The 9,733-nt window shown below is 35.5% G+C and overlaps 2 protein-coding genes across 2 annotated transcripts; one reads left to right on the top strand and one right to left on the bottom strand.

Annotated features, from left to right (window-relative positions):
• Positions 1 to 246: 246 nt before the first annotated feature.
• Positions 247 to 3,670, bottom strand: zgc:109986 (uncharacterized protein LOC553566 homolog). Its single transcript, XM_052580989.1, has 8 exons — positions 3,284 to 3,670; positions 2,984 to 3,105; positions 2,763 to 2,901; positions 2,551 to 2,672; positions 1,444 to 1,554; positions 1,250 to 1,356; positions 1,026 to 1,125; positions 247 to 908 (listed from the first exon to the last, which is right to left on the bottom strand). The coding sequence occupies exons 1-8, from the start codon at positions 3,333 to 3,335 to the stop codon at positions 786 to 788; spliced, it is 876 nt and encodes a 291-aa protein (XP_052436949.1). The 5' UTR covers positions 3,336 to 3,670; the 3' UTR covers positions 247 to 785.
• A 143-nt stretch (positions 3,671 to 3,813) lies between these two features.
• On the top strand, positions 3,814 to 9,696 carry srp54 (signal recognition particle 54). The gene is made up of 17 exons (XM_052580988.1): positions 3,814 to 3,883; positions 4,266 to 4,382; positions 5,477 to 5,578; positions 5,668 to 5,759; positions 5,863 to 5,947; positions 6,125 to 6,229; positions 6,498 to 6,564; positions 6,650 to 6,707; positions 6,797 to 6,947; positions 7,044 to 7,192; positions 7,275 to 7,375; positions 7,866 to 7,952; positions 8,066 to 8,139; positions 8,234 to 8,342; positions 8,478 to 8,648; positions 8,738 to 8,833; positions 9,055 to 9,696. The coding sequence occupies exons 3-17, from the start codon at positions 5,501 to 5,503 to the stop codon at positions 9,144 to 9,146; spliced, it is 1,515 nt and encodes a 504-aa protein (XP_052436948.1). The 5' UTR covers positions 3,814 to 3,883; positions 4,266 to 4,382; positions 5,477 to 5,500; the 3' UTR covers positions 9,147 to 9,696.
• The last annotated feature ends 37 nt before the right edge of the window (positions 9,697 to 9,733 follow it).

Here is a 9,733-nt window from a genome sequence, read left to right as displayed (position 1 = left end):
AACCACAAAGCCTAGTTTTTCAGATGATTAGAAGCATTTTTGTGTTCAAATGTGCTCTGCAAAGTACACTTATAAAAGGAAACTATTTTTTTTTTCATTATTAAAAATTAGAGTTTAGTGGCTTAACATTCACGTGTGTTAGTTTTAAGCTATATGATCTATAGTTTACTTGTTAGAGTATAATATACATACAAACAAAAATATACAATAGAGTCATTACAGTTAGCAAAATATTGTGCCACATAATTTAAAAATATATATTTTAATAGCTATAATGGTTTACAAACAAACTTCACTTCTCAAATAAAGTCATAAGTCAGTGGCTTGGCTGAGTTTGGCTGTAACACAAGACAAAATAACATCAAAGATGACGTAAATTGTCTTCAGTGCACTACCTCTGCCTGTAAAAGAGGAAAAAAAACATGCAATGATCCCTCCCATACTTCCTGTTTCAACCGAAAGAGTTGGAGACAGAAATGCATTTGAACAAATTAAAACCAAAGAGGTTACTTACAGGAAAACATATGTATTATATCTTAATAAGGACTGCTTAATACAGCAATGCAAACATGAAATGGCACGGAGTGATTCAATGAAACGTATGGCCAGTTACATAAACAGACAATTTTAAGTATAAATGTGTTTACAATCAAACTCAATTTAAAAAACTGACGAGTGAACATTCATCAGAAGAGGGTTCTGTATGTTTAATCAAATCTATTTGCATCATTTATCCTGTTAAAGGCTCATTGGTTCCACTGTATCAGAAGACACTTCTCTGAGGGTCAAAGTACTCTATAAAGATGGATTTGCTTTAGAGAGTCTGGATCGGTGTCATTTTTTAGATAAACCATGTGATCAAGTGGTACTTCTTCTATCCATTGGCTGAGAGCTAATGTTTCTAGGAACTGGGAAAGAAAGAAAAATATGTAAACAAAAGATTTGTTTTATGAACTCTTGATAAAATGCATTGAACTACACTGCCAATCACAATTTAGAGACAGAGATAGCGAGAAACTTCTTACAACAGCATCCTGAAGAAAGGCAAACGTCTCTTGAATGCCGGGTACAGTTACTAACAGTGCACCTTTCTTTCTGAAATGTTGACTAATAAATAGCCAAGCTCTAAAAAGAATAGAAAAAATTGGTAATTTTAGTTTAAGCTATTTAAGACATAACAAATATTTATAATTTGTTTACTTGACTGCATAATCTAAAATATAAAATGTTCTTGACTGCAGGCACTTACTGCATTTGATCACTTGGTTCCATGAAGTATTCAAACACGTTGTTCATGATCAGAACATCTGTATTTTGCACTAAGGCAGCCTGAGAGCAGATATCTGCATGAATCACCTATGCAGGGCACATCAAGCATCTTTGTAAATATACTATCCACACAAAGCAATTACCACTGGAATAAGAAACGGTTCAGTTGATTACCTGAATTCTGTCACTGAAGCCATATTTCTCTACAGCCATTGTTTGAAGCTTGACAAACTCTGAATTTATTTCAACCCCCACAAGCTGAGATGACGCACTATACAGGTAGCCCTGTAGAGAAAAATCATCTATCTGAGCAATAATATAGATGCATCATCAGAACATGTTTTCAAAAAATATACAAAAGCTGGTGTAGTCTTTTGGCTGCAGATCTGGACCGGAAAGAAAAAAGGTTGCAGGTTTATATCCAGCAAGGCAAGGAAGTTAAAGGATCAATTCTCCAAAAAATAAAAATTTGCTTTAAATATACTTCTTCCTAAGAACAGATTTGGATGTTAAATTAGGATTATGTTACTTTCTCACCAGTGGATACTCTGCAGTGAATGGGTGACATCAGAATGAGAGTCCAAACAGCTGATAAAAACATAATAATTCCCAAGTTACCCAAACAATTCCAGTCTATCGATGAACATCTTGTGGAGTACAAAGATGCATGTTTGAAAGAAACAAGTTCATTGTGATCATTTTTTAACTTTAAACTGTCAATTCTTGCCTAAAGTCCATTCTTGCCAAAAATCCATAATCATGCTTCCTCCATTGAAAAAAATGACATACAAAATTCACTGACATACTAGTTTATAACTATTTTGGACTGTCTTCACTTGTAAACTGTGCTTGATCTGTGCATATTTCTGCCCTGATTCAGATGAAACATTTTTTTTTACTGGAGAAAGTGACATTATGGGAAAAGTACTTGTATTTGAATTTGTTTATTACAAAACATGCCGCTTTAGATGTGTGAATTACTTGTGGATTATTGTGATGTTTTTTAGTCAGCTTTTTGGACCCTCATGCTGACGGTACCCCTTCACTGCAGAGGATCTGTTGGTAAGCAAGTGATATGATGCTAAATTGATCTGTATCTGTTTTTTTATCTGAAGAAAGAAACTTATCTACATCTTGAATGGCCAGAGGGTGAGTAAATATTTTAGTATATTTTCTTTTTTGGGTGAACTATTCCTTTAACCCCAATTTGCCCCGGGGGAATTGTTTCTGTAAACGTCAGGCACTTTACAATTGATAATGAAACCATAACCAGCAATTTACCCCAAATAGCACAGCTCCAAGTCTAGATCCCACATCCACCAGCAGTTTTCCTGAGAGGTCTGGAAGAACGGTGTGGAATAGGAACTGGAGCTCCGGGATTGAGAATGAATGTGAAATTAACTCTGAACAATTATAAATCACATATTATGATGTTGCTTTATTATAGCATGAATTTACAAAATACATAGCCCAGTATCCATGCAAACACTCACCCAGCGGTGCTGTTCTGTGCGATCCACAGTCGAGGCAGTAGTTGCGACTCATTTTTCCCTCCTTACACAATGAATCCACAGCTTCCTCATCATATAAGAAAGCATCCACATGCACAGTGGGATGAGGTTTCTGTTGAGTCTAAAAATTAAAGTATACTTTAGGATCTTACAATGCAATTGTGAATCTCAGAGTAAAATACTAAAAAATATAATGCACAAACCTTTTGAATAGCCATAGTCTCTGAGGGAGCCATAGCCTCCAGTGGAAGGCAAACCCTTAGGTCTTCTGCAATACTTTGAAGAATAACACTTTGGTTATCCACCAAGAAATCATCCAGATCATCTGAAAATATAGATACATTTTTTAACCGATTTATGTCTATGACCTAGTCAAAGTGCTTAATATTGTCTTAAACTTACTTCGTAAAAAATCTAATAGATAAAACACAAAACAAATGCTCACACCTTGCACACAATCTAACCTGACAAAACAATAACAACATTTCCAGTTGTGAATTTACCGGATGTTTTCAACCATTCTAAAATTTCATTCTTTGCATCTTTAAAATTCATTGATTCAAGCGCTTGATACTTATCTTACGTCAAAAACAATCTAGATTCCAAACATACTACTTTAGGCAACACATGAGTTTACTGTAAGCAGTAGTGGGAAGAGTGTTATAATTTAAGGTAGAACTGTACATTTTCAAATCTCATTAACTATTCCAGGTCGTAAAAACTTTCTATGTGCAGTTTAACTCGTATCACTAAGATTTTAACGACTCTTACAGTTTAAAACGCAACCATTCTGTTGAAAATCAGTCAAAATCAGTTTTATAAACTGCTGTGCCACCTTAAGGTTTTGATCCATGACAAACATCTCTGATGTAAATTAAAAAAGAAATAGTGATAGAATCGAAGTATATTCTAATTTATATATATTTAATCAAATTAAATGAGCAATGAGTAAAAACTAATCTAAACTTCATATAATATTTTGTCATAACAATTCCAACTTTTATTTTACACGGAAGTAAAGTTACGTCACGGGAAGTTGGGGGTTAGATGACGTTTGTAGTTGCTGTTCCACACTCGCCGAAAAACAGCTGCTGTGAGTTTAGGCAAGTAATATTTAATGGAAGCTTATCTCTTTATATTAATAACTGAACATCTTAATTTGACGTTGTTTTGACTTAAACGTTATTTAAATCCTGTCTTAAATCGACTAATGTTACCTTAATGCGGTTTACAACGGCTGCCTGGCCTTATTTCATCATAGAGCTGTAACGGAGTCAGTCTTAGAAAACATACAAATATATATAACGTTATTATAAATCTGTGATGAATGTATATTAGTTTAAATTACTCATGGATGTTCCAATATTTATGTTTTCATATGGTAACGATCCATGTCTTAAAATGATCAAGATTCATCCAGACTGTACGGGACATGGCTGTCAATAACAGCGATAACATTGTTTTGATTTGTGTTTGTTTATTAAGGTTGAAAACATAATTGCCCTGGTTTCACTGAAGTCTCGAGGTTCAGAGAGAGCAGTGACAGGAGGATTGTTTTGGGGGGACACCCCACCACATTGGAAAGTCTCATTCACCTAAGAAGTATGTATGCATTACATCACTCACACTTATAATGTTATGAATTTACTTCTCAGACTGCATATTGGTTTAGAAGTTATCTGACTAAAATTAGACGATGTGTATTTTATAATGGAAGTTTTTCAGAAGTGAAAGAGTTGCAGTGTGGTATGCCTCAAGGAAGTTGTTTGGGACCATTGTTATTTTCTATTTTTGACAATGATCTTCCTCTGGTTTTAAAGTGTGCAAGGACAAATTATGTACGCAGATGATACAACATTATATCTACCACCAAAATCAATTGAAATTGATTGAATTGTCTTGATTTGGATGAGGAAATACAATTAGTGTTAAAGTGGGTATGTAATTAAGATTGAACCAAAGCATTGTGTTTGGATCCAATCCTAAACTTAAACTCACAACACAGTTAAGTCTGTCTATAAAGAGTGTACCTATTGAACAGGTAGAGGAAAACAGACTCTATGGAGAGTTATGCTTGAGAGTAGGCTGAAGTGGTCAAAACAGATTGAAAACATGGTAATAGTTATGGGAAGAGGTCTAACAGTTATTTAAGAGGTGTGCAAAATTTTTACTACAGTATTGCATCTCTCAAATTGTGCCAACAAAAGTATTCTTACCGTACTTATTTAGACTACTGTCAAGTGGTGTGGTCGAGTACATCAAGTAAAGACTTACAGTTACAGTTAGTCCAGAATAGAACTGCATGACTTACCCTGAACTGTAATAGAAGGATTAATATTACCAGAATGCACAAAATTTTAGGTTTGCCACTCGTGAAGGATGGGTCAACTGTTTATTTGCTTTGTTTTATAAGAAATATTTCAGTGTCTGGAGTTCCTAATGTCCTGTTCTGTCAACTTTTGTATAGTAGTGCTAGTCATTGTTTTAATGCCAGGCATGCATCAAAAGGATATGTTTCAAGAATATGTAATGGCACATTAATATACAGTGAATTGTTGATTCTGATGTTTTTAATGAATACATTTTTTTTATATATATATATATATAAATATTTTTTTATAAATATTTTTAAATATTTGATAATTCTTTTTTATTAAATCTTGCCTACCTGGAGTAACCATAACCCCATTTTGCAGGTTGGCAGATCTTAAACCGCAAACATGGTTTTAGCTGATCTGGGGAGGAAGATAACCTCAGCTTTGAGGTCTCTCAGCAATGCCACCATCATCAATGAGGAGGTACAGTGAATATGATACAATCTTAAAATGAGGCTTGTTAAGCATTGTGGCCCATAATAAAATGTTAACTTATTTACCATCTTTCTCAGGTATTAAATGCTATGCTAAAGGAGGTCTGTGCTGCCCTGCTGGAGGCTGATGTGAATATCAAGTTGGTTAAGCAGCTTAGAGAAAATGTCAAGTAAGTAACAAGTGTTTTTTTTTTTTTTTGTGGTGACCATTTTATATAGTAAATTACCAATTGTAGAATGCCTGTTTGCTCTATAACCACTCTCTAATCTCAGGGCAGCCATTGATCTGGAGGAAATGGCTTCTGGCCTAAACAAGAGAAGAATGATCCAGCATTCTGTTTTCAAGGAACTTGTCAAGGTAAATGATGGTTTTCTCATTGTTCATCAGGGAATCCTGCACTTGTTTACACCCTGTAGCCCAGGAGATACTCTGTTTCATCATGAAGTTGAGAGACTACCTTAAACCAGATGGAACTGACAACCCAATGATAGAAATGTATTCTAGAAGGTAAATGCAGAGTGTTTTTCTTTGCAGCTGGTGGATCCTGGAGTGAAAGCCTGGACTCCCACAAAGGGAAAGAACAATGTTATTATGTTTGTGGGTCTGCAGGGCAGTGGGAAAACCACAACATGTTCTAAGGTGAGCAGTTCTTGGGTATTTGCACTATCCATCTATTATATTATAGACCTGTTTTTATACAGCCAATCATAAATGCAAGAACGTTTGGAGGGGGGGGGGGGGGACTGTTGAAATGAGAAAATTGTCAATCTTCTATATGCAATTTTCTGTTGTCTTTCAGTCCTTGTGACCATTATGTGTCTCACTGTTTCTGAAGGAACTGTGTTTGTTTGCTTTGTCTACTGTCATGTGATGTGTTAGAAAAAGTTGACTCTTTTCTTTTTGTTAGTTGGCATACTACTACCAAAGAAAAGGATGGAAGACGTGTTTGATTTGCGCTGACACATTCAGAGCAGGTATCGTCGACTATCTTTACATAGAAAAGTAATACTACTTAAAATGCTTCTGAAAAAAAAAAAAGAGTTTTGCTTGTTTTTAAAGGTGCCTTTGACCAACTCAAGCAAAATGCAACAAAAGCCAGAATACCCTTTTACGGGAGGTAATAAAACCTTTTTATTTTATATTTACTATTGAATTTCATCTGCTTACCAAACCTAATAATCTATTCATGTATGTGGGCATTAACAGTTACACAGAAATGGATCCAGTGATCATAGCTTCAGAGGGTGTGGAAAAATTCAAGACTGAAAACTTTGAAATAATCATTGTGGACACTAGTGGTAGACATAAGCAGGAAGACTCACTTTTTGAAGAAATGCTTCAGGTGTCAAATGCTGTGGTAAGTGTGAGACTTCTTCTGTTATCATAAAATATAAAGAAGCAATAAAGAAATGAAAATATAGTTGCTTAATGGGTGTTATTTTCTGTCCTGCAGCAACCTGACAACATAGTGTATGTGATGGATGCCTCCATTGGTCAGGCTTGTGAGGCTCAGGCTAAGGCCTTCAAAGACAAGGTAGATGTGGCTTCTGTTATTGTCACAAAACTGGATGGACATGCCAAGGGTGGTGGCGCGCTCAGTGCGTAAGTATACGCTTTATGTATTTTCCTTTCAGCACTTGAGTTAAAAAAAAAATGCAGGAGTTGACATAATTTATGTTTACAGTGTGGCGGCCACAAAGAGTCCCATCATTTTTATCGGCACAGGCGAGCACATTGACGACTTTGAGTCTTTCAAGACTCAACCCTTCATAAGCAAACTGCTCGGTGAGATTTGAATGTACTGCGGAGCTGCGGTTTAGTTAAAGGAATAGTTCACCAAAGAATGAAACTTTGCTTAAAATGTGCTTATCATCAGGCCATCCAAGATGTAGATTACTTTGTTTTCTGATCAGAACAGATTTGGAGAAATTTAGCATTACATCACTTTCTGAACAATGGATCCTCTGCAGTGAATGGGTGCCGACAGAATGAGAGTCCAAACAGCTGATAAAAGCCACTCCAGCCCATCAGTTAACATCTTGTGAAACGAAAAGAAATAAATGCATCAAGGCATTTTAACTTTAAACTACAAGTCATTAATTGTGATTTGTAAGCAAGTGACGTAATGATCAATTTCTCCAAATCTGTTCCAATTAAGAAATGCACTCAACATCTTCCACTGCCTGATGGTGACTATATTTTCAACACATTTTCATGATTGTTCATTGGATGTTGCGACTGTTATTTGTGTTGTAATTCTTTTTTTTTCTTCTAGGTATGGGAGATATTGAGGGACTGATTGACAAAGTGAATGAACTAAAGCTTGATGACAATGAGGAGCTTATTGACAAGCTCAAACATGGTAACTAGAACCTTATTTTTACAAGAATGTGTATTTTTGTGTATTCAATGTTTTTACACTAAGATATTTTCCAGTGCCTTTTCACCAATAGATGTGTCATTTATTTTTATTAGGCCAGTTTACACTCAGGGACATGTATGAACAGTTTCAGAACATCATGAAGATGGGACCTTTTGGTCAGATCATGGTAACGCCATCCCTTACTGAAAGGATATCTAATTACAATTATCCACTGACTAGTTCTTTTCTTACAATTTGTCTTTTTCTTTGTATGTGTTCAGGGAATGATCCCAGGATTTGGAACAGATTTCATGAGCAAAGGAAATGAGCAGGAGTCTATGGCCAGACTAAAGAAACTCATGACAATAATGGATAGTATGAATGACCAGGGTATGTGCTTTTTTTTCTTCTTTTAGCACAGTCTAAAAGTGGAATAATACACTGACTTCTCTGAATTGGAAATATTTTCAGTATAGTTCTGAAATATAGCAGTTTAGTTAACACACTGTGGGTTTTCCATCTCAGAACTTGACAACAAAGATGGTGCCAAGCTTTTCAGTAAACAGCCTAACCGCATCCAGCGAGTGGCCCGGGGGTCTGGAGTGGCTACCAGGGATGTACAAGAGTTACTCACACAGTACACAAAGTTCGCCCAGATGGTCAAAAAGATGGGAGGCATTAAAGGCTTATTTAAAGGTTGAGTGATCTGAACTTGAAGCATTCAAATTGTGTTCATTTCCTGATGCATTTAAAATCAGTGACTCATGGTCTCATTGTTTTTAAAGGAGGGGACATGTCTAAGAACGTCAACCCTTCACAGATGGCGAAACTGAACCAGCAAATGGCTAAAATGATGGACCCCAGAGTGCTTCACCACATGGGTATGAGCGCCCTTTTCACTTTAACATTCTTTAGTTTTTACTAGATTATGAGCAGCAATATTTGATTTTGATTTGATTGATCAATACTAAACATGTTATCGCATGCAAGAACCTATTTGAAATGACCAAAATTGCATTTTTAAATGTCACTGAGGATCTCTGAATACAGATGATAGTTGGAAAAGCTTTACTTAAAGACATCTATCTTTGTTTTTTTGAAGGTGGCATGGCTGGACTGCAGTCTATGATGAGGCAGTTTCAGCAGGGAGCTGCTGGAAACATGAAAGGCATGATGGGATTTAACAACATGTAAACCGAGGATGCAAAAGAATCTGATGGTTTTAGCAAACAAAACCTGGGCAGAAGAAGATGGTTTTATAATTTTATTCTTTAAATGGCGTTAAACAATAAACAAAGTCTCATTTACATGTAAGCCCAGTGTTTCTGGAGAAGGACTGATAGTGGGGACTGTTAGAAGATATTTTGTTTCCTGAAATCAAGTCCAGAGATGTTTATAATGCCTTGTGATGTCACAGGGTTGTTGGTTTGGCAAATATACACCCAATATACACAATATTGTCAGACTTACTGACAACTGACCACTTTCTCTAAACTGGATTAATAAGGTTAAAGGTGTACAGGTTATATGACTTTACAAAGTAATTGCTATGGCCATTTTCATGGCATAAGATATTCATAAGTAGAAATCATGGTTTATTGTATAATTAAATATAATTTCTTGACTTGCCATAGAAAAGCTTTGGCTTTGTATCAGAGATGAACACAGTAGTTGCAAAATAGTATGTGACCATATTTTGTCATAATGTTATAATAAAGTTTATATGGGAACATTTTAACAGCAATTGTCTATTGTCCTTTTTGATTTATAATGAAATTCAA

This window comes from Carassius gibelio, chromosome B17 (assembly GCF_023724105.1).
Source record: "Carassius gibelio isolate Cgi1373 ecotype wild population from Czech Republic chromosome B17, carGib1.2-hapl.c, whole genome shotgun sequence".
Lineage (NCBI taxonomy): Eukaryota > Metazoa > Chordata > Actinopteri > Cypriniformes > Cyprinidae > Carassius > Carassius gibelio.
The sequence above is the reverse complement of the archived record's forward strand: the minus strand, read 5'-3'. Positions and strand labels throughout refer to the sequence as shown.